Source organism: Odontesthes bonariensis, chromosome 4, assembly GCF_027942865.1.
Source record: "Odontesthes bonariensis isolate fOdoBon6 chromosome 4, fOdoBon6.hap1, whole genome shotgun sequence".
Classification (NCBI taxonomy): domain Eukaryota; kingdom Metazoa; phylum Chordata; class Actinopteri; order Atheriniformes; family Atherinopsidae; genus Odontesthes; species Odontesthes bonariensis.
The window spans coordinates 30,348,842-30,372,998 of NC_134509.1; the positions used below are offsets into that span (position 1 = coordinate 30,348,842).

General features: G+C 39.8%; 3 protein-coding genes and 1 non-coding gene across 8 annotated transcripts in view; 3 read left to right on the top strand and 1 right to left on the bottom strand.

Annotated features, from left to right (window-relative positions):
* On the top strand, nucleotides 1-5,099 carry LOC142379406 (beta-2-glycoprotein 1-like). The gene is made up of 8 exons (XM_075464560.1): nucleotides 1-132; nucleotides 623-799; nucleotides 1,322-1,418; nucleotides 1,711-1,787; nucleotides 2,081-2,269; nucleotides 2,703-2,885; nucleotides 4,156-4,353; nucleotides 4,961-5,099. Exons 1-8 carry the CDS (start codon nucleotides 57-59, stop codon nucleotides 5,023-5,025), a joined length of 1,062 nt encoding a protein of 353 aa, XP_075320675.1. The 5' UTR covers nucleotides 1-56; the 3' UTR covers nucleotides 5,026-5,099.
* A 1,028-nt stretch (nucleotides 5,100-6,127) lies between these two features.
* Nucleotides 6,128-17,538, top strand: nol11 (nucleolar protein 11). Its single transcript, XM_075463890.1, has 18 exons — nucleotides 6,128-6,281; nucleotides 6,755-6,868; nucleotides 7,308-7,364; nucleotides 7,688-7,836; nucleotides 9,831-9,888; nucleotides 10,005-10,146; nucleotides 12,350-12,556; nucleotides 12,672-12,748; nucleotides 13,062-13,185; nucleotides 13,289-13,380; nucleotides 14,793-14,858; nucleotides 14,987-15,171; nucleotides 15,400-15,525; nucleotides 15,796-16,035; nucleotides 16,207-16,285; nucleotides 16,398-16,490; nucleotides 16,648-16,755; nucleotides 16,870-17,538. Exons 1-18 carry the CDS (start codon nucleotides 6,135-6,137, stop codon nucleotides 16,981-16,983), a joined length of 2,178 nt encoding a protein of 725 aa, XP_075320005.1. The 5' UTR covers nucleotides 6,128-6,134; the 3' UTR covers nucleotides 16,984-17,538.
* Nucleotides 17,539-19,253: 1,715 nt separating this feature from the next.
* Nucleotides 19,254-19,335, bottom strand: trnas-aga (transfer RNA serine (anticodon AGA)). Its single transcript has one exon. It is a non-coding gene; the product is annotated as a tRNA-Ser (tRNA).
* A 957-nt stretch (nucleotides 19,336-20,292) lies between these two features.
* The window catches only part of LOC142378912 (nucleosome-remodeling factor subunit BPTF-like), a 45,098-nt gene continuing 41,233 nt past the window's right edge, over nucleotides 20,293-24,157 (top strand). For all 5 annotated transcript variants that reach the window (XM_075463891.1, XM_075463892.1, XM_075463893.1 and 2 more), the window contains exons 1-2: nucleotides 20,293-21,111; nucleotides 23,103-23,925. In XM_075463891.1, the coding sequence (XP_075320006.1) occupies nucleotides 20,541-21,111; nucleotides 23,103-23,925 (1,394 nt within the window). In that variant the 5' untranslated portion in view covers nucleotides 20,293-20,540. The remainder of the gene's footprint in view (nucleotides 21,112-23,102; nucleotides 23,926-24,157) is intronic.

Consider the following 24,157-nt stretch of genomic DNA (forward strand, 5'->3'; position numbering starts at 1 on the left):
GAGAGTCAGTATTTGAACCAGAGGCCAAAAGGAAATAGAAGAAACTTCGACAAAGGATGGAAGTTTTTGTTACTTTGTTTCTGCTGTGTTCAGTTCTTCTTTTTACTCCTGGGACATCAGAACAAGAAAATGGTATTTCTGAATTTCACCTCTGATATGTCTATAAATCTGATTTCATAGTTTTAATATAATGTATTTGTTCTAAGAAGAATTAGTTTTGTTCAGTTTTAGTACAACCACACGAGGGAATAATTTCACGTGTTAAATTTTTGTTTTAAGAAACAAGAAAAACATTCAGATTTCAATGTTTAATGCCCAGCAAATGTTTTCATTAATGTTACTCTAAATCAGAGGCATTGGAAATATCTTAGTAGTAGACGGTTGATGTGATTTTTGTGTCAGAAAATGTTTTAGGAAAATTATGCAATCACATATAACAGCTAAACGTTGCATGACGTCAAAGTTCGTGGTAAATTATTTATTTCAGTGTAAATAGTTCATATGAAAACCTGCTTGCAGTGTGGTTGTAACTTTTGTAAATCCGTCTGAATGACTGAATGTATTGGATTATTTTTTTAACACTTGCGACGCTGTGTATAATAAATCCCCTTTCTTTTTCTAGGATGCTTAAGACCTGAACTGACAGGCAATATTCAAATGGCTGGGCTCCAGAGGTTCTTTAGCCTCGGTGTGGAGGTAGCACTGTCCTGCAAACAGGGATACACCCCCGTGTCGAGTCCTCGCAAGATTGTTTGCACTGTCGGCGGGGAGTGGACAAAAACCAAATTAAAGTGCATACGTGCGTCTCCATTATTTCAATCAAAATAAGCTCATGTGAGAGATTATACTGCATGGAAACTGAATTTCGACATAAAGATGTGTTAACAGTAATATAATTCAAATAATGATAATTACTGACATCACCAATGTTTCTATTGTTAAACATGTAACTTATATAGTGCCATTTTGATCCTCTGTCTTTTAATCTTCTGTTTGGCTTTGGATCACAGCAACATGTTTTTGGGTGAATATCAATCAAGAATTCGGAGCAGTCAGATATGTAGACCTGCAAATCATTTCTAGTATGCTCTGTTGTCCTTTGACGAAGAACAAACTGTTGTTTAAAACTGGCAAAAATAAGTGAAAAGAATATTAATTTACACATAAGGGTCACAACTTTCCAATAAATGACAAAGACAAAGTGTTGTGACTTATGTGCTGTAATGTTTCCTGTACTGTTTTTTTGTGCATCACTTGTGAAAAAATAACTAAATAGCAACACTTTCCACGTGAACCTGCTCTCCTATATTCTTTTCCACAGCAAAGCAATGTCCTTCTCCCGATCCACTGACGAATGGAGACTTGTACTATGAAGATACAGTGTACCAGAGCACTATCAACTATACTTGTAATGAAGGGTAAAGCAAAGAATTACATTGAATTTTAATTGCGTAACAGATTTGATCAAAAAGTCTTTTTTGATTTGTGTGTTTGCAAATAATGAACATCTTATGAGGTATACAGTTCTGTTCATAATATAAGGGGGAGAAATTTTATAATAATGATGATATGATAAAATAAAATGATATGATGTGATAAAAACAACAGTGTTTAAGTAATCTGCAATTGGCTCCCATTGTATTTCATGTGATTTGAGTTGATGCATTTCTTTTAAAGCCTGAACTAATTGAATAACATGCCACTGCACAGGTATGTAATGATAGGATCCAGCTCTACTGTGTGCCAAGCCAATGGAACATGGAGCACACCTGTACCAGAGTGCATACGTATGTCCTCCACTGTGTTATTCAGTAGAAGAAGCAAAATACAACTGGCATCTTTTTAGTTCCAGTCATAAAATTTCCTGTATTTTACTTTAGATATAAAGATACTTTAAAAATCTGATCATTGACAGCTAACCAACTCTAGAAACCTTTTGTAACTTCGCTTAAAAAAATGAACAAAGTTTGCAAAGTACTTTGTAAAAAAAAAAAAATCATCCATTTATAAATAAATGCAGGATAAACACTCAGATATGCTAATTAATCTAATCTTTGATGTTGTGTCTCTATTGTTGTAGCTGTGTCCTGTGGTCTCGCTCCAATCCCACAGTTTGGAATAGTTGTTTACGACAAGAGTGTCAGAGGGAACACAACTGATTATGGCCTCACAGCTACATATGCATGTCTCCCTCCGTATGCAGTCTTTGGCAACCCAACAGCAGAGTGCACTGCCAGCGGCACCTGGACCCAAACACCTGTATGCCAAGGTATGAATATTGTAAAAGTGAACAGAGTCTCAGTCTGGCATGTGTACTGGATACCTTGGCCGACGGTTGAAAATGTAGACTGTAAACTGTTAAAATAGTCTCCTTCAGTTTCAGGGTTCCAAAATTGCTGCATAAGTACATCTGCAACTTAAATAGTTCATTTTTAATACCTATGTTTTAGCTTTTGTCATACCACAGAAGCCAGTTTGCGCATCATCTGGCACAATCTTGTCCAAAGACTTTTCACTTTTCAGTTCTGCTATCAGTCACTGTGGGTTAGCTGTGAGCTGTGATTTTCCTTCTTTCATCCAATGACTATGATTATGCACTGCCTCACCATCCTCATATTAATCTATCTATACATTTTAACTTACTAATTCATGTACAAAAGAAGATTATGTGTAATGAATGGACTAAAATTGTTCCTCCACAGTCGTGACCTGTCCTCCACCAGGGAACATTGAAAGAGGCTACATGTCAAGCAGTAACCAGAGAGAGTATGATTTCATGGAAAAAGTCAGATATGGCTGCGAAGAAGACAACTATGAACTGGAAGGGACTTTTGAGATTGTTTGCCAACAGAACGGCAATTGGTCTGAAAAGCCATCCTGCAAAGGTAGGACTGCAATCAGTATCACTGCTTTTATCATCAGCCAATTTGATAACAGCTGTGTGAGATACAGGAAATTCAACTGTACATTAAACGTTATGTCAAGCTGTATTTTTGGGAGCTCAGTCTTTTCTTTTTTTTCATTTAAATAAGGGGTTGTGTAAAATTTTCCACACATTTCCCTGTTTTAACACAAATATCATTGTTACCTGTCTGTTCTGTAACTTTCATTAGCGTTGATCTTGTCCCAGTGAAATTCTATTATGAAGCTTAAAATGTCATTTTAGTTCCATCAGTTTATTTTCTTTCTTTCTTTTCATCTTTTGATTTTGGTTGCATACAAAGGCAAATATATGGAATTTTTGAAAGCATCTGTGTTGGACTTGTGTCAGTTGGCCTGAAGGATCCTATATACTACATACATATTAGAAAATATCTGCAGCTAAATCAATGTTAAACTATACAGCATCAAAAGGACAATGTATGTAAGGTCCTCCCAATTTCTGAAACTTGTATACAAAAAGTAAATATCTACACGCAGGGGGGGGCGTACAGAGGTGCTTTCACATTTGTTGTAATTTTGGGCTATATGAATAAAACAGAATTTAGTTCAATTGACTTGAATTGGCTTCTAAAGCCTCCTCAGGAGAGGTATAAATATAAAACCTCAATTCCAAAAAGGTTCGAATGGTGTGCATGTAAAAACAGAATGCAATGATTTGAAAATCTCATAAACCAATATTTTCATCACATAAGAACATAGAAAACATCTGAAATTTTTCAAATGTGAGACATTTTTCCATGCCATTAAATGTATTAATTCATCTTGAGGTTTCACTGTCAACATCTTAATATGTTGACGCCAGAATTAACCATATTTAGACAAGAGGACAGAGATGGAGAGTGACACTTAAGATCTCATTCAAAAAGTAATTATCTTTAAAGCCTTATGTATGCTTTATTGTGGATTTGATTGTTTAGAAAGAATGTGTTTGGCTGACGTTACAATATTTGCATTTTGAAAAAAAATATTCACTTATTGCTTCATTGGAGAAGTTTTTCCTTGTTGGCTTCAATTCCTAAACACATTAGATACGGTTTAAGAATCTTTTGGAATCTTCTCATAGGCCATTAAGGCTTAATTTACAAAATTATTTTATAAATTTACAGTATATTATACGTATCACCACAAAAATACAAATTGCATTTAGTACATTTGTTAATGTAGTACAAGTGACATTTATTTCTACTTCTTTGTTTTGTGTGTAAATTTTAGCTCCCTGTCAGGTCGGCATACAGAAAGCAAAAATATTATACAAGGGAAGGAAGATCGGGATCAATGACCTACCATCAAACGTGGTCTTACACAAAGAAATCGTCTCAGTCTACTGCAAGAACGAGGAAAGGAAATGTGGTTATGCTGTGCCGACTCAGTGCATCGATGGAACACTCAAAATCCCTGAATGCTTTAAAGGTAAGGCACATTCAATGACATAAAACAACACAATAAGCCAAACAGCAGCCAAATCCGTTTTGTCTTCTTGTAATAAAAGAAGTTTATGTTTGTGGAAATGACAATACGCTGTTTTTAGACTCTAAGGACATCAGATTAAGGCGTTAAGGTCAAAGTCAGTGGGATTCAAAGCAGAATCCAAGCCAATTTAGTAGACTTTGATAACATGTTTTATATCCTAACATAAATCAATAGAAAGCTATTTTTTTCTTTAAAAAAAAAACTTGTCTTCTACAAATAATTGTCAGATTTGGCTAGACGGAAACTTGAGATTACTTGCCATTTATAGCCACTACAGATTCTCACGTACAATAAGACTAGTAATCGCTTAAACCTGCAGATAAATAAAAAAATAAAATAATAAAAGCACAACTTAACACAATGGTGCATTTGGTGTTTGTTTTCCCAACTATAACAACGGGACAATATTTCTTGCTTATCTGGTGTTTTTTCTCACGTGATGAATGCAGGATTATCGTCCTGCCATCTTTCCTGCATTCTTCAGTTTTTAAGAATGAGACCAACTTAGTCTGTTTATCTGTTTGTTTGTTTGTTTGTTTGTTTCTAGAACCCACTGTGCTTAAATCTACCTTTGATTCGAGTTCACTTCCATCAGAAATTGAACAGTGTTGATACAGGGGCAGATCTCCAAATCTAATGAGGCCACTGGAGTTCGAAATAGAAGTTCTGTGTTCTGGTTCATGAAATAAAGTATATTTGACTCTGTCTGCCTTTTCATTGCATATGATGCGGCTCCAATAAATTCAGTTATCAATACATTATGTCAGACTCAGTGTTGATTAAGAATGTGTGGTGTATGGCTACATTATTTTGCACCGACGATTCACTGATGCAATGATATTTAAGACCAGTGATGAGGAACAGTATGTGTTCAGTAAGTTAATCATCTGATTAGTTTAAGCAAGATTGTTTGTTTGCCTTTTGATTCATGGAAAATGAATCTCCAAAATATGTGTATTAACAAGGTATAGTATATCATGTTAGCAATTTAGTTGTTGCTGATTCTGTGATTTTGCAAAAATGTTTTCCCTAATCTGTGTATAAAAGCTTAAGCACACTACACATTCATTGATAACAGGCTTGCAGTGATGTAGGAGAAATATCATATTCAATATTTACTATTCAGAAATTAAACCTTTATGAATCAGCCATAACATTATGACCACAGGTATAATATTGTGTAGGTCCTCATCATTTTTACTGAAAGAGATCTGATCAATCAGAACATGCACAAAGAACATCTGATGGTGTCATGGACTGCCTGGTACAGGCTCTCTAGGAATGGATCCTTTGGTCCCTTATCAGTTGCCCTTGGCTCCTGACAGACTCCATCAGACTGATATCCAGAAAATTTAGACTATTTGTGAGGTTATTTGAGCCTTTCCTAAGCGTTTTTTTTTTTTAGTGACCACTGCTGTTCTGTTGGGGGAGGTAGTAACTGATCTTTGCCTTCTAAGAGGCATGGCGACAATATGCAAGCTATTTTAGACTATTCTAAGTATTTTTATGTAGAAAATCATATCAGGAAAAACTTGTTACTATTAAAAGCTAATCATTTTACATATCTCTAGGTTTAAATTAATAGAATTTCAAACAAACTGGATTACTGGCTGCAGGAGTAAACCAAATAGCTGAACACCACGCAGCAGCGAGCCCTCTGGTGGCGGGTTCGTGGTCTATTCTCGCGAGATCTTACGAGCTCCACTTTCTTCTGGTCCAGCATGGCAGCGCTGTATGAGGGATACACGTTGTGCGGACTTGTTCCAAATCAAAATCTGTCTATATCAGGAATTCAGGGAATCGAAGAGGAGAGAGACAGCGATCATGTCATCGTTACAGACTCAACCAGATCTGTGACTCTGTTCAAGGTAACGTTTAGACTTTGTTTTGGCTCCCGTAACGTGTGTCAGCTGATCGGTGCGACCAGTGTAACTCGTGTTAGCATCCTCGGCTAGTCTGGGTGAAACGAGCCAGAGTCATGACGTCTGACTAAAAAAGATGTACGGCTTAAATTATATCGTTATATTAAAACACCTTTCTTTGAAAACAGACAGGAAAAAGCAGCTAGTTTAGTAAATTTGTTATGCTTGTCCTCAAATGCAGGCAGATGGCAGCTAACGCTAGCAAACATACACAACATCACTTATGTCTAGCTTAAGGCTGATTTTTAAACTGGGAAGTTCAGTGAGCATTTATCTTATTGGTGTAATTTGCTGCTGTGTATAAATACAGTTGCTCATTTTAAAACAGCGTGTCGGCTTTAAGATTACCCGGTTCTTCCAAATGAAGTTAAATTGTGAAGCATGTTCTGTAATTTCTCATTTCTCTTCTGCTCGGGCAGGTGTCAGACCAGAAACCGCTGGGCAGCTGGACGGTGAAACAAGGACAGCATCTGACCTGTTCTGCAGTCTTCAACTTACAGACCAAGGAGTATATTGCAGTCTCAGACAACAAGGTACCCTGCTTCAGCATTTGTGTTGTCAAGATGGAGAGAAAGGTTTAGGTTCTTACAACAACACCATCCTCTTTAGCTATCCTGCACACTTTGTATTGTCTTCAATTATTAAACAGGACTTCTCTTTTTTCAAGTAATAGATTTGTCGATGCAGCGTCATCTATTTTGAGCCCCACTGCCCCACAAGGAACCAATCAATTCTCACCCAAAGTATACCAAAACTACACCAAACCCAGTTTATTGAAGTGAACATACACTTCCTTACCCATCCTCAAGATTTGCATCTGTGTTGCTGCTCATATCGCTTTACTTATACACCATATGTATTGATCAACTTTTGCTCTTGAATGTGAACTGATCCTTCTTTTTTCTTTGTTTAGTTCTGACCCTCAGAGATGTCACTTGTATTTAAAAGTCCTTTTGTGTTGTTGGTTTTCAGGTGATAAGAATTTGGAAGGAAGAGGATATCATATTAGACAAGACCTTCAAAGCAACAGTGAGTCTAAATGTATCTTTTTTTGTTTCGGGGATAATTACATCAAACATGCAGTAAGCTGTTGTTCAGAAATGATACTAAATTCCACAACTTTAAACATTTTCTTCCTTTTCACTGCTAACATATTGTATAATGATAATTGTATACTTGTGTTGAACTTGAATTTAATTCCTCTTTATTTTTGGCCTCTTCCTTCCTGTTAAGATTCCCTTTAGCACTCCGAGTACCAACCTGTAAAGGTCATTAGCTATGCTGTCATTAATGGTTGACAAATCTGAGGATATTATTCTCACTCCTTCCTCTTATGAACTCTTTCTCATCAGGTGTCAGCAGATGTCTGGATGGTGCACTGTGTACGTGGAGGAGAGCCTGTGGTCTTATTTCAGAGAGGAGCCGTGAGACTGCTCGACTCCCTGCTTTCTGCTCCGCAGCAGCCCATAGAGGAGGTCCTTGCTCAAGAAGAGGCCATCAGGTTGGCGTCATAAAGCAAACAGCAGCCATTTTTACACATCGCACTGAAGAGGAGATTGTTTTGGCAAACACGTCCTCATTGTTAGAAATTCAGTCGATTATTCACACATATCAGGCATATCAATCAGTGTTTCCCACAGATGTGAAGGCAATGTGTGGAGGTGGGGGGGGTGTTGGTTGGGTGTAAAAAATTAAAATTCTTCAAAATAATTCCTTCATTAATAATTGGTCACACAAAACTTTATTGTATTAACCCTTAAGAACCCAGACCCATTTCTACTTAAATGAATAGACCACATAGAACCCATTTCAGAATTTTTTTCCAGAATACCACCCCCCACTGTCAGAGATCTGTAATGTGACATATATGTCACATTGGGAGTTAAGAACCTGGATAATTTCTCCATCAAGGAAAATTATGGGGGACATAAGGATGTGTGACACCTGTGTCACGGTGGGTGACACAGGTGCGGCTTATCTGCAGATATTCACATCTTCATTGTAAACAAATGAATAACATAGCTAATTACACTGGTCGGACTGTTCAGCTGTTTCAGACTGATACCTCCGGTTCAGGCTGGTCCTCATCATCAACACGCACGTCTCTCTTTCAATCGCGGAAAATATTTTTCAATACTCATCTGGATTGAAGCAGCAAACATTCAGTGTAAGAGTTTAAAAAAACTACTTTATTTGATTCACAGCTGCTAGTGTTTAGACCTCGACAACCCAACTACATTTTTTTTTTTTTTTTACGGCAAACTTGCAACTAGTTAACTTTATAAAAGAAGGCGTAATCGCTTGGTTGCTATGGGTCGGGACGGGACAACATTGTATTCAAAATATAAAATATTTTTATAGGACTTTTTAATGTGTGATTTTATAAAGGTGCACGTGATACCAACCTTTCGTGAATTCTTTCGGTTGAGCTAATCTAACGTGACGCTGAAGCTAGCAAGCTTCCACGCTTCCAGGGAAACACGGAGGGGAGGGGCTGTGTGTGTGTGAGTAGGCTATGCGAGAGAGACGCGAGGGACAGAGAGACGGAGGGAGAGCAGGGAAAGGAAATGCAGCTTAACGAATACGAGTATTTTTTTAAATAGCGTTAAAAAAAAATAATAATAACGAAACGCAATATGTGGCGGCCGGTGTTTAATCTGTGGCGCACCGCCACGAATTAGTCTATGTGTGGGAAACACTGTCAATAGTTGAATTATTTGTTAATAAACCAACAGTTTTTTGCTCTGTACATACACAGACATAATTGGACGTTAAACGAGTTATTTTTAACCCGTTGTAAAGAAAAACCTGGGTTGCTGTGTAAATCGCATTAAAAAAGCAACGCGAATGCAGTGATTTCAAATTAACAGGCCTGTCACTAACCCATAACAATTAAATTGTGTAATTGCACTTATTAGAGATGATCTTCATCATGGTTAAATAATTGTTATAATCATCTTTTTTTTTTACCTCTATGAAAACATAGGCGTGAAAGTGACATCATATTCCCACTTTGCTTTTCAAAGTTTAATAGAGCTGACCAACTAAATAGTTTAAAGCCTCATAATAACGTCAGTTTGTTTCCTTAAAAAATTCCTAAAAGGTTTTTATTTATGTTTTTATTTCTTTTTCCTAGAAAAGTTACATGAGTAAATATGTTATTAGTAGGCTTATTGTATAATAGTGCAATTAAACATGTACGGAGACATTTAAATTGTTAATTGCAGTTACTTATCAAATTATTGCCTATTGATATTTCATTATTTGGACTGTCCCGAGAAACAAAATTGGGATTGAATGATGGAAGACGAGAAAATCTGAGCAAATGACATCTGTGCTCACTGCTGCCATGGTTGATGTTTAGAAACATCCAGGGATGTTGTGCATGTTTAAAAATGGCCTCTGAAATAATTCCAGTCATTAGCAGTACTATGCCATGTGTTCTGATGATGTGTCATTTTTTCCTCGCTTCTTTTTTTTTTTTTTTTTTGGAAGGTGGAGCACCAGTGTAGTGGCAGAAACTCAGCAGATCGTCATCTTCAGAACTGACCTGGTAACACTTTTTATATTTAAGGCCTCAAAACAGTTGGACATTAATTTAGTTCAATTTAAAGTTATAACTACAGTTATAACTGTTTGCCTTAAATGATTGTCCCTGTGTGCCCACAGAGAGGAGATCATTTCCTCTACCTGCAGAGACTGAACCCCAACTCTCTACAGAGGTACCGGTTGGAGGGAGAGGAACCTGGACTCTCCCCGCTCAGCTTCTCTGCCTCCTACAGGGACAAACACATCTGCCTGCTTTGTCTCTGTACGTCTGAAATTCTATCCTCTGAAAATATTCTTAGTATCCACGTTTGATGGCTTAGTCGAGGGTTGTAGATAATGCACAGAGGAAAGAATCGGCACACCGGAACGCAAGTGGGACACCCACTAATATGACTTAAATATAAATTCAAAAATATAGATCAGATATGTGGGACGAAGAGAGTGGAGTCAAGTCAGTGGTGTCTGTGCAACAGCTGCCTTCCGATACTAACACAGGAGCTTCAACCTCTGGCAGCTGATTTTTGAGGTGACTGCGTTAAACTGAATTAAGGGGGTGGCGCTTTAAAATGAAATTGAATTGAACAAATAATAAATAGCCATAACTGAGGATTACATGACCGACAATAACTTTCCGTGTTTGGCAGCAGAGGCGTGGCTTGCTCTCTACCAGAGCCGTATATAGAGAGAGTTCGGCCAACTCGAATCATGGGCGCCATGTTCGCTACCAACGGCGAAGATTCCACCGTATATGTCAGAATCGCTGAATTTAAAATACAAATAAGGCTCGATATATCATCAAACTTCGCTTGTAGTATTATCAAGATCCCTACATATGAACTCAAACATTAAGAACATCGTTCGTATACAAGGAGTTTGCTTAAAGCTGCAGTCTGCAAGATTTGTTGTTGTCATACGTAAAGTCCTAATTTTTGGCATTTTAAGAGTTTACATGATCTATCAGAACGCTTGAAGTTGAAAACGGTGACCTCCGTAGTCGCAAAATGCAAGAAATGCTTATTTTTTAACCGAAAAATAAAGTTATTCAACTTCCTGTCCCGCCCCTTCAAAACACATGAGAACTCGTGCACGTAGACGTGCACGCCAGATGCGCCTACACGACTCCTCATTCATCAACTCACCTGTCATTTGCGATCATGGAAGACACAGTAAGTAGACAAGCCCGTAATGAAGTTCAATAGTCCAGATAAATAAGCGTGGGGACGAGCCTACCTTGTATCGCGCGTGCACAATCTGTGATTGACAGGCAGCAGAGCCCAGCTCGTAAACCTGATTGGTTACCTTTTACCGGTCCGGTCTGCAATTTTGTAAACAAACCTGCTGGCTTTGGAGGGACCTAGCGGGACATATAGGGGACCTAGAGAACAATTTTTTTTTGTATTGGGGTATTTAATGTACTACTTTCAGAATCCCCGGACAGTTCCAGGCATTATGCTTGAAAAAGAGTTGCAGACTGTAGCTTTAAAAGAGGTTCTTGTTAACACAGGACCTAACTCATCAACTCGCGTTCTTAACCAGACATCTCTTATTTCACAAACACATGCATGAATAAAACTCTCATTTCTAAATTGGCCAAATACACACAAGTTCAGTACATCCAAAATCTTCATGACTAACTCCTGAATTCTTCACAAAGAATTGGATGAGGCTATGGACGAGAGTTTCAGTAAGATGTAAATCACAGGGGAAAAGGACCATAACATTAGCCCGATAGCAATAATAACTTGGTAGTACCCGAGGCAAAGTTACGTGTTTTCACAAGCATAGGATGAGGTTTTAGTCAGATGTCAATCGCGGGAAGAAAGGACCATAACATTAGCGCGATAGCAGTAATAACTTAGTAACTGAGGCAAAGTTATGTGTTACCGAAATGTGGCTGTCTACATCGACATAAATTAAATGCACACGTCGTATTCACAGTAGGTGTTATATTGTATCCGAGTTACTGATGTTATGACAGTAGCTGCTAATTTTCTAACTAGCATAAGGTTAGCATAAGGCTTGACTAACTTCAAACTTAAAGAATTTCTTAAGCAGTGTCAGGAGTTTTTGAGAGCATGGTATATATTAATGCTATTATGACTTTATTTTTTTAAGTAATTGTTAACAAAAGTAATAAAAAAAAAAGACATTTACCTCACACAACAGTTCTTCCTTCTGACCTTAATCTCCCGTAATTTCCTCCGTTTTTTGTCATGGGGGAAACGGTGTAGTTGTTTCCCCTGACCCGGTCTTACACTACAGCCATATGCACTGCAGCTTGGCATAACAACTAATAATAATTTAATAATGTATTTGAAGTGTTCAGATATAGCTCACTGTGTCTATATATGGCTCTGCTCTCTGCTTTTCTCCTCACCATTAGGGGCTAAATCAAAGCTGTTACAATTGTATACTTTCTCTTTTAAATCACACCTGTTGTGCTGTATTCTTTTTCTGATATTCAGACCCTAATGGTCGCATGTACCAGAGCGTGATCTCTGTGCGGGGCCCAGTGGCTGATGAAGGGGCCCAGGCTCTCCTGCTGCCACGCAGCCTGGTGCTGAGTCTTCCTGTCGGGGAGGACCTGCTGGAAGCGGCGTCAGCTATGGTCCTGGATGATGCCCACGTAGCCGTTGTGGGGGTTCCTCACCCGTCTGCTGGTGCTGGGAAAGGTAAATGCTGGTCATACTTAAATGAATGTTAGCCTTACTTTATTCTTGTCTCCAGCACCAGAGGATTGGAATGATCCATTTGGTTCATGAATGTGTCTTTGTCTTTCAATTTCAGACTTTCTGTGCATCTGGAACACCAACTTTCAGACGCTTCAAGCTGGAAAGGAGATGGCGGGTAAAATCTACGGACAGGTAGGAATATGTCATTTGTTGAATGCAAATAAAACCATCTCTGAATTGTTTTTAATGTCTTAATGTGTTCATACGTTTTGACATGAACAGGCCAAGGTTCCCTGTCCTTCCAGCTGTTGTGTGCTGATGGAGGACTGTATGACTTTGGTAGATCACTGCGTCTGCTCTCCACTGTGAGGGGGCTCTCTGTCCCTTCTCACAACTTAATAGCAGTTTACAACCCTAAAACTGTTGCATGAATAGACTAGTTGTAGACTTTCAATTACATGTACTAACCTTATATTTGTTTTATTTTAATCTTTCTCTGATATAGCTATGGAGTTATTCAAACAAGTTATTTATTCCACATGGGAAAACCCTCTCTGTTATACCATTTGCATGTCCCAAATCTTCCCTTGCTTCCGCTCTGGGAAAACTAAGGCAGGCCAAGACTGAAGGTGAGCAGTAACAATCAGCGGTGCGCTGAACCTTCGTTAAATTAGGTGCCAATTATCTGACAAAAATGTTTACTCACATAAGTGTTTTCTCTTACTGCTGCAGAGTCCAGGCCTCCGGCTCTGGTGCCATCTTGGAATAGCATCCTGCACGGAGACGCAGCTCGGCCTCCTAAAGCAGCGGAGACCAGGAAGACGGTGCGTTGGTTAACTGTTGTAAATGGCAGCTTGAATTGATCAGTCACACAACTTACACCTAAACTAAAGAAACCTAATTGGCTGTATATCTGTATGAAATTGTAATTTCCAGTCGTTACTTCCTGGATCTGTGTTCTTTTTAAGATGAATGAATTTTTTTTTTAAGATGATGAATTTAAACCTATTTAAAGGGACACTATGTAATTTCTTCCCCCATCTAGTGGTGCAATTTTATTTTGCAAAGTCGAATGAATTTGCTCTCTATCGCCTCGCGTTTTCAAATGTGCGCTGCAACTTCTTGAACTACGGCAAGCGGTATGTGTCAAGATTCAAGAAGCTATAGCTTCAGACTCAAGGTCCATACAAACAAAAAGACATCAAGACACACAGTACAAAGGATTACATAACACACATACAACAACACTATGAATACAGATGACAGATAACATGTCAGATAACATAACATCTCCTTTGGTGTGCAAGCAACGCAATTAGTCCTATTCCGGGAGTTACCGGAAGTGACGTCGACGCAGCGTTAGCATTAGCCTGCGTTAGCAATAGGAGCATTAGCAGCGGTAAATAAACTCCCGGTAAACTTACAAACTTTCTAATGCCTCGTTTTGTGAGTTAAGAGCCTATGTGTACTACGGCAGAAGTTTAGTAACAATCAATGCATTATTAGTGGGATCATTTACGAGATAAAATCTATTTAGCATTTTTTTTTTTTTTTTTTTTTAACTTTATTAGTAAATCAACAAAATAACAGTTTACAAATGTGAGCATAACGCCAAAAAGAAGATATCCAGGGGGAGCATAGGAATAATAATAAAAAGAAGAAGATGATGCACTTACAAAAAGAAAGCTAATGAACACAAAGACATATGTGCCAAGGAATAAAATCTATTTAGCATTAGCGGCTGTAATAAGCCATTTGGCGTCATTTCCGCTTGTGGGCCTGGTGGGGAAATCGCGATTCGAAGTGCTTTATGTCCCTCTCGGCACTTCATCATTTTTCATAGAGCGGAAGGACATGGCAGCCTCCATAGAGCTTACCTGCTCTATGTAGATACAGACAAGTTATTCTTCACTCAGGAGGATAAGTGAGATTTTTGACAGAGATAATTTTACACCAATGAGGACTAATTTATGAATGAATATGTTGATTTGAGCTAATAAATTACTTAATTTATTACATAGTGTCCCTTTAAGGTCCTTTAAAATGAATAAATAAATCAAATTGCTTATCGTTTGAATTTATCAAAGGAATCTGTACTTGAGTTAGAATCTTGATAACTCCTGTGTTCATTGGAGATATAATGCTAATTTTGCAAATCATTCTGTTTTATCCAGTCTTTTAAAGATTGAATTATGTTTGGATGTGGAAGATCCTTATTTTCCCCTTTTCCATACAGAGAGCTACGCGTAAGACACAGTCAACCCCTAGTTTAACAACTGACCAAGTGCTAGAACTCATCAAGGTAAAATATATAATTGTTCATGGATCTCTAACAACTGAATTTGCATAGTCGCACTTAACAGAGTTAAAAAAAAAAAAAAAGGGGTTACCAAGCAATTCTGAAGGCACCTAACAGTTTTCCTCACGCAGACGGCACCTGTAGAGGAGGTGCAGAAGGAGGTAGAGGGTCTCCTGTCCAGGCACGACCTCCAGGACCTGCAGCCCTCGCTGGGACAGCTGGCGTTAACCCTTGTTTCCCGGAGCCTGGCGGATCCAGCTTTCTACCCGCCCGGCACCCTGGCACAGCTTGTGCACACCCAGTGCCTCTGCCACAGGTCAGTGAGGCAGATGATGGGATGATGATTTGTTTTCATTTTTATTTAAAAAAAAAACAAGATAAAAATGCCAACTCTGAATTTAATTGGCTTTCAGGCTCCAAATGAATTTCTCTGATAACAGAACTGAATTACAAAAAACGTGTATCTACTGTAAATAACAGAGGCTCAATTCAACCTGCAAGGCTTCTTTTGAATGTAACAAAGCACCATCATTACCGTCAACAGTGTGAGTCCTGATCTGTTGCTGCTGGCCCTGGAGAAGAAGGATTACTTTCTCTGTCAGCTATGCTTGCAGTTCTTCCCTGACATCCCAGAGGCTGTCACCTGTGCCTGTCTCAAGGCATTCATCAGGTAAGAGCGATGTTTTTACTAACACTTCAATCAATGCTAATATGGCATTATTTGATATTTTAATTTAGCCTCAGAGGGGGCAGTTAATCACTTGAAACTCTGCTAATTGTGACTTGAAACTGTTGACTGTTTAGTTTGATGAAACTTAATTTAGGTTTGAAACCAACCAACCAACCAAAGAAGTTGTTACGTTTAATTTGACAGTAAGCCTGACACAGTACATTAAATACTGAAATAAACAACAATGCTCTCCTCTCACTTTTCTTGCAGTTTGCCAGATGTTGACGCAGCGACATTGAGCCTGGAGCCTGACAGCGTCTCTTTCATGGAAACCCTCATTTTAAGAGAGCATGGCGAGGATGGCTTGAAGAATGGTGTTAGTCCCACCTCTATTGAGGAGGATTGTTCAGACGCGGTCGGTGGCCAACAGAGAGGAGCAGAAGACATGAAGAAGGCCACACCTCCACTACAAGAGATTTGTCCAGTGGGATTACATAAAGCTGCTCTACTGTATCCTCCCAAGGCTCAGTCACAGTGACTCAGATTCAGCCCTTTTCACCTCTGTGTATTTTCTTTTTTTTTTATATATATATATATATATATATATATATATTTACACTTTGTGTCAGGTAAAAATACACTGAATTATGAAGGTGTGAGAACTTAACTGAGGCTGCGTAGAAATGAGGTCCTGCAGACGGCGTACAGCGATACTTTCCTCCTCCCACATCTGAAGGATCTCTCCTCTCAACATGTTGTTGTCAGTAACAACTACCTAGTTGGCCTTGTCTCCAAAATAAGCCATTCAGTCCTGACTTTGTGTTCTAAAACAGTTGTCCTTTTTCTTTTCTTTTTTTCTGTCATCCTATCAGCTCTTCCTTCAGTACCTGCAATTTCTCTACGTACAATATTCTGAAAATGCTCTCCCGCCGGCACACAGCTTTAGATCACCAAGCCTGAATCAGGTTTGTATTTGTATTAAGGTGGCCGCACTTGAGTAGACTTACTATTACAATACACATGAATAGCTGTGCACAAACGCAGCGGTGGATGCCAAGAATCTGATTTTCTTGTTGAAAAGATTTATGTCTCTAACTCTTTGTTCATCATGTTTGAGTACAGGTCATGGATTGGGTTTGTATGCTGTTGGACGCCCATTTTACAGTTCTAGTGATGACACCAGAGGTCAAAGGCTTGCTGCTGAAGCTCCACAATTTTGTTAGCTCTCAGGTAACAAACGGTTTTCCCTCGTTGCCTCTCTGTAACTGTCTCTGTTGACATCATGCAGATTTTAAATGTCACAGTTTTCCGATAGTCTTTTTTTGTTGTTGTTGTTGTCCTCAGGTGAAGCTGTTTTCAGAACTTGGAAAGATCGAAGGCAGCCTCCAAGAGCTCAACAAGATGAAGGTGAAGAAGGCCGTTGGACAATACTCCATTGAAGTCATTGAGCTGTTTTAGAAAGTGTACAGATCTTTTTTTTTTTTTTTAAATTCCAACTTTTCAGTTGAAGTTGTTTAAAGGCTAAATATCAGAGTGCTTTCTGTCGAAAGGTTTTACTCTGAAATATGTGAAAATCCTGGTATAACTGAGACATTGAACTTGCAGATGTCTATAAAGCCTTTTTGTAAAATTGCTTAAGCTTTTGACTTTGGCCCTTCAGATACGGTTTGCATGTCGGATTCACAGTTCGCTCGTATGCCCGGATGGTTTAATTATGGGTTAGTAAAATGCATGCCGCAGCTACTATGTACAACATTATGGTAAAAAATTTCTACTTTTAATGGGGTTTAAGATTTCCATGAGAGTCAGTGTTATTTGGTGTGAGTTTGTGTCTCAACACAGCTGAATATTTGTAAATCCGTCAGTTTGATATATATAAATATATATATTGTTTTTTTACCATTTTCCACATGGAAACCTTGTATGTTGGATAGAAGTATATCACATGTGAGGTGGGGGGAGGGTCATTCAGGTGTGACTTTATTTTTTATTAAAAGCTGCTGTCAAAATCCAGATCAGTAAACGGACCATGGATCCGTTGAAGTTTTTATGTGTTAAGGGGGTTTGTGTTTGCATGGTGTAAAAACAAAATAATTCATGCACTCATATTTGCTTTTTTTTTTTTTTTTTACTCTTATTTTCTTGATTAAGATTAAGATCCGATTTATTGGTCATGCATACATGCATGCACACGAAATTTGTCCTCCGCTTTTAACCCATCCAGGTAGGCACCTGTTGGCACACACACATGCACAGGGTCACACACTCAGAGACAGATGCCAAGCTGGAGCGGTGGGCAGCCATTCAGCGCCCGGGGAGCTTGGGGGTACGGTGCCTTGCTCAACGGCACCTCGGCCGTGACAAGGAGATGGACTGACATCCCTCCAGCTGTCACTTTCACCAATCTTTTTTGAGTGGTGAGAGTGGGAATCAAACCTGCCAACCTTCCGGTTATTGATTGTTCACGATGTGTTAGCCCATCAAAAGCACTTGACATTTAAAGGAGATACTTACAAATGCAGATAGAAATTTTCATGGCCAGAAAATGAAAAAATATATTTAGTCCACCAGAAGGGAGAGATTTCAGTTAAGAAGCTGTGCACCATAAGGCATACAATAATAATCTTGTTTTTGACATGGTGTATGCAAAGTAAAGAAAGTATAATTAACACTAGTAATGGAATGTAGTACTTTAAAATTCCAAAATTAATTTTTTTTTCCGCAAGGGCCAAGATTGACTTCCAAACTATTTGCTATGCCACAAATCCCGCTCATAGGGCCATCAATACGGTGGCGGACACGTGCAAACGCCGAAACAAATCCAATAATAAAATGCGGCAATCACAAAAACGACCGGAGCACATGCGCTGCAAACCCCAAAACACGTGCAAGAGAGAAACGCTGCAAACTTCAAAACACATGCAAGAGAGAAACGCTGCAAACTTCAAAACACAACCGAAGTTCGCCAGGCCACTAGGGGGCCTCGACCTGTGGGAGAGGGGATCGACTATGGGAGATCTACCATATTAATGAAAGAGAAGAAAGTCAAAAGGTACGTTGTCATTTATGTCTTTTTTTAAACACTTGGCCGTAAGATTTTACTTTATTATAGAAGAGCAGCGGAGTTATGTCGCTATAATAAGGTAAAAGATTAGGGCCAAGTGTTTAAAAAAGACATAAATGACAACGTACCTTTTGACTTTCTTCTCTTACATTAATATGGTAGGTCGAGACACCCTAGTGGCCTGGCGAACTTCCGTTGTGTTTTGAAGTTTGCAGCGTTTCTCTCTTGCATGTGTTTTGATGTTTGCAGCGTTTTTTTCTTGCATGTGTTTTGAAGTTTGCAGCGTTTTTTTCTTGCATGTGTTTTGGGGTTTGCAGAGCGTGTGCTCCGGTCGTTTTTGTGATTGCCGCATTTTTCTGTTGCAGCGTTCTGTTGGATTTGTTTCGCCGTTTGCAGCGCGTTTGCACGTGTCGGCAACCGTAGGGATTTGTTTCGGCGTTTGCACGTGTCGGCCACCGTAAAATACGATCAGATTGAGTACACAACATTGACAGTGAAATTATAATTTTAGTGCCAAACTCGATTAAGGAAAAGTAAAACACATTTCTTACTTTGGAGGGACTATAAATAAGCTCTAATGGCTCTTAATAAGCTGATGAAACTTTATACATGCCACTGGTGAATATTTTTGACGGTTGTCGATAATGGAAAAAGGAAAACATTTCGTTGTCGGCAGGATTCGAACCTGCGCGGGGAGACCCCAATGGATTTCTAGTCCATCGCCTTAACCACTCGGCCACGACAACTGATATACGTAATCAACAAAAATACGAAAGTCAACACATTATTTCCGAAGTCTAACCCTAACCCTAATTTTAACCCTAACCCTAATTGTACCTATCTAGCAACATGTATCAGTGATGTCAGATATCTGGGTTCTTATTGTGTCTTGTCTGTTGTTGAAGCAGGTTTCAAGCTCTGTCTGAAACATTAATTAAATGTGAGTGATAAATTAAGAATCCATAGGGTTTTAACACTATACGTAAAAGACCTGCGCTTTTAGCATTATGCCAAAGTTTTTTTTTTCAGTAACCCGAACACACTTCAAATGAAGTAATCTTTCTTCATATAAATCATGATGATATCAAAATGTATATTCAACTAGCGAGATGAAGTCAACACCTTATTATTCGTGGACAAAAAAATTAGCAGTATTAATTCTAAAGACGGCTTATTTGTGTCCAGAGCTCTCTGTCGGACGTATTATCTACTTGCTCCGCTTTGCTGTCTGTGACGATAATGGCGGCATGGTGGGGGGAAAAAACGACGAAGGTTCACTAAATACACTTGACCCACCTGTGATTAAAACTAGCCACCAGAAGCAGCAAACGCTAATTAAATACTACTGGCACTTAGCGTTTGCATGAACAACTAATTTTATGAACTACGGCTATTGCGTCTATTGTAGTATAGAGTCACGTGACTCCACATTAACTTGGACCTGCCAGTGTAAAGTTAGAGATTAAAAGAAATAGCTTTTCCGGTCTTGTATTGAGCCCCTTGAAACGATATTGTTGGAAGCCTCGCTCTGGATTATTTAAGATGTTAAAGTTAACATAAACAATTTGAAGGAATCTAGTATACTGTATGACACAACATGTAAACATCTTTATTTGTTTATTTATTTTGGAAACGTTTATTTTGAAGGAAATAATTTCCAACTTCCGGTATAACCTTCGCTACTGGAGTCTAACTTCACGCAGCTCTGAGGCCTGCTGTGTTTTCAACGGAGGGAGAGTCGAGAAGAAAAATGGCGTCTGCAGGCGACCCAGAGCGGGACACCGGCCATTCAGTTTGAGCTTTCCGCCTTGAAATTGAGACCGGGGCTTGGCGGGGACCAATAGGGAACCGTCGCCAGACCTGTTATTTTTTTCCTCCCCGTTTTTCTCCGGTGTGCGTGGCTTTTTCCAGCACCGAGATTGAAGCGGAACATAAGAGCCTCCCTCCTACAATGAGGGGAAGAAGAGGAAGGCCGCCCAAACAAGCAGCCGTGATGCGGGAAGGTTCACCCGGGACAATCCGGGGCTCTCGGGGCGGCAGGACTAGAGGGATGCGCGGACGGGGAAGAGGCAGAGGACGGGGTCGGGGGCGGGGAGGAAGTGGAGGTGTTTGCACCATTGGCTCTCTAGAGGTGGATACAGAAATCTCCGGCCGAGAGAACTTTCATTCGTCTCGGGGCCGTAGGAAAGTTGGAGCCTCCACCACAGCGGCTGCAGCGACATCGCGGGGCAGAGGGAGCAGAGGTAGAGGCAGGGGGTCGAGAGGCGGCCGCGGCGGCAGAGGCGGAGTGAAGCGGCCTCTAACCAAGGTGGTCTACGACGATAACAGCGATGAGGAGGAGGATAATATAAGCTACCGGTCAGACGAAGATGAACTTAACGACAACCCGTCGTCGGATCTTGAAGATGAAGAGGCCTTGGGAAACGACTCCGACTATCTGGAGGACCTACCAGATGATGAGGATGCCAGCTACTGTACCGAGAGTAGTTTTAGGAGCCACAGCACGCTCGGGAGCACCCCAGGTACGTTCGTTGGCAAGTGCACGAGGTTGAGTAAAGCAGGCATGCATTACTTAAAGTGTGGGTTTTATTTTTAGCTCAGTACAGAAAGCAAGCCGCATTGTTCAAAATGGAGCTTGCACTCAGAAACAGGCCTTTGTTTACCGTGTGCTCTGCTGTCCGCTATCTTGCAAATCCGCTCCACGCTTCTCTTGTGTTTTTTTTTTTTACTTTTGTGGGATCAGCACATTTCTGTTGACATTTTTGCAGTTATGAATTATGAATTATTTGTTAGCATAAAGAGTAAACGACGGGATGTGCGAACTCTCCTCGCGACTTTCTATTCGTTTCATTCATTCAGCTTTGTTGTTTTTGTTTTCTTTTTGCTTTTGCACTTTAAGTGTAGTTTCTGCTGTGCAAACTACGCTGCATCAAAAACACATGTGGTGCACAAGTTTATTCCAGCTGTAAACGAATACGCATTTATTACAACTTCATTTCAAACTTCAGTTCGTAATAAAGGTATTTACAATTTAAAGACCTTACTAACAATGGTTGGATTTTTCTACACAGGCACTGGACACACATGCCCTATCCAGCTCATGTTTTAGAGGCTATGTTTTTGTTGCATAATGCCCCTAAATGAGTTTGACAGGCATGTGTTTTGAAGTGAAGCGCTCTTTTTTTTTTCACTTGTTGCAAACACTAATTCATTACTCGGAGCATCGTTTCCATAGCAACCACTCCACATTCATCAGGTGTGGAAATCAGATCTCTCCCATTCACAGTTTTGGATAGTCACGTTAATAAAGCATTGGCAAGAATCCTTTGACGCATCTTTTATGTAACACGGTGTGTTGTCAGCAGTTTGCCAACTACTGTGAGGTCTTTTACTGAGCATGTTTATTGTATTGTTAAATGATAACGTTAATAGTTTTAAATGGGACCCAAACTTGGGTGTTGATTCCGTTCAAATGTGTCCATCAACGAAACCCTGTTACTGTGACATCAAATGTCTGCCGTTCGATTATCTTTTACTTTTACTTTCTGTGTTTGCCAGATAGAAGTCAGGTTGTATTCCTTTATATGTTCAACCTGTGGCGCTTCACAACACTTTGGCTGTGCTCAGATACAATTTAAGTGTTTTAGGCATTACACACATTCTTCCACTTCTAGTGACCATGCTGTCAGCTTTTTTGAAAGGATGTGTGACCATGGCAGCATTGTACAGCCAAGTATGAGGGTCTTTTTTTTTTTTCTTAAAATTAGCGTTGACAGACTTTACAATGCTTTCACTGTTATTGGCTGACATTTATACAATGCTTTCAGGCACACTTCGCATGCACGCCCACCCCTTTCCACTCACATTGCCTGTGTCTGATGGTGAGCCTGCAGTCAACCATATTTGCAATCACGAAACGTTAAAGTTGCAGCCTAACTCTCCAGTGAAGTCACAGAATCTTGTATTGAGAGAATAAAGCAAGAGATGCACACCGATACGCGCAGTGGGATGAAGATTTTACTCAAACGTTTAGCCTTCCTCGATAGTGGGGTCATGAGGTCATTTGAGAGAATCTGAGTTAAGCCATTCAAATCAACTGCAAATCCTTATTTATTCCTCAGTAGTGAACTTGATTGCTACCAGAAAAGTACACAGACGGGCATGAGGTTACGGTGAATATGCTGCAACGTTTGCATGTAACTTACAGGATGAAACATTGGAAGTGTATGCAAATTTTTTTTTTTTTTTTTTTTTTACGAGTTTCATAATTACCAAGTGGCTCCAGTTGGTTTACAGTGAGATTGCTATGACAGTGCACATTGTTGCTATTTTGTTTTCTAACAGTTTTTGGTGGTTCATTCTGTGAACAAATTAATTTTTCCCACCAGTCTTTAAGGGTTACTGATTACTTTTGCATTAGTTGTTAGGAGTAGGTCAACACTAAGCTTTTCTCTTGTGTTTTGTTTGCCGCTCTTCTCTTCTCTTTCCTCACCTTTTCTTTTACTTGTCACAGGCCGTAAAAGGAGTCGGCCCTTGCGACCAAGTTCTCCTATTCTTGAGGCAAAGGACATTCCTTCCCTGGAGCTTCCCAAGACGTCTGAGGACCTCCTGATTCCTACCTCACAGCTCCTCAATGTGTCCGCTGTCTACGAGGTCCTACGCAACTTCGGCACCGTTTTGCGACTCTCCCCCTTCCGCTTTGAGGATTTCTGTTCAGCCCTTGCCAGCCAGGAGCAGTGCACGTTGCTGGCAGAGACCCACGTCTCCTTGCTCAAAGCTATTCTCAGAGAGGAGGACACTTCGAACACCACATTTGGTCCCGCTGACGTGAAGGACTCTGTCAACTCCACCCTGTATTTTGTGGATGGTATGACCTGGCCGGAGGTGGTGCGGGCGTACTGTGAGAGTGACCCAGAATACCGGCACATTCTGCCTTTGCAGGAGACTGAGGATTACCCATATGAACCATTGGAAAGCAAAATTAAAGTTCTTCAGTTTTTGGTGGACCAGTTCTTGGCGACTAACATTGCCCGGGAGGAGCTTATGTCAGAAGGGGTGGTCGCCTACGACGACCACTGCAGAGTGTGCCATCGCCTTGGTGACCTGCTGTGCTGTGAGACATGTTCAGCTGTTTACCATCTGGAGTGTGTGAAGCCACCACTGCAGGAAGTGCCAGAGGACGAGTGGCAGTGCGAGGTGTGTGCGGCACACAAGGTGTCCGGTGTGGCAGACTGCATCCCTGAAGTGCAGAAGAGCAGACCATTTATCCGGCAGCTACCAGTTGGCTTTGACAGACACCACCGTAAATACTGGTTCCTGAACCGGCGGATTGTCGTGTAAGTTCAGTGTTTGGTTTGGTGGTGAGATTATTGAACAGGATTCAAAGATGTAAGTGACTGGGTTTTTTCAGTGCTACTCATTGGTGCGTTTTTAAAATTTAAACTTTAATCAAAGTGACTTTGTCACATTTTTTTTATTTTTTTTTTTAGATTTACACCATCAGTTCAGAAGAAAATATTGTCACAGACTAATCCCTGGCCGTTACACACATATTTCCAGCCAGAGAAT

What these genes read in the sequence shown, in the direction of transcription:
- LOC142379406 (XM_075464560.1), top strand. Translation starts at nt 57, where the DNA reads ATGGAAGTTTTTGTTACTTTGTTTCTGCTGTGTTCAGTTCTTCTTTTT. An exon ending in CCAAACACCTGTATGCCAAG is followed by an intron (nt 2,270 to 2,702) that starts GTATGAATATTG and finishes GTTCCTCCACAG; the next exon opens with TCGTGACCTGTCCTCCACCA. An exon ending in TGAAAAGCCATCCTGCAAAG is followed by an intron (nt 2,886 to 4,155) that starts GTAGGACTGCAA and finishes TGTAAATTTTAG; the next exon opens with CTCCCTGTCAGGTCGGCATA.
- nol11 (XM_075463890.1), top strand. Translation starts at nt 6,135, where the DNA reads ATGGCAGCGCTGTATGAGGGATACACGTTGTGCGGACTTGTTCCAAAT. An exon ending in ACAAGACCTTCAAAGCAACA is followed by an intron (nt 7,365 to 7,687) that starts GTGAGTCTAAAT and finishes CTTTCTCATCAG; the next exon opens with GTGTCAGCAGATGTCTGGAT. An exon ending in TCATCTTCAGAACTGACCTG is followed by an intron (nt 9,889 to 10,004) that starts GTAACACTTTTT and finishes GTGTGCCCACAG; the next exon opens with AGAGGAGATCATTTCCTCTA.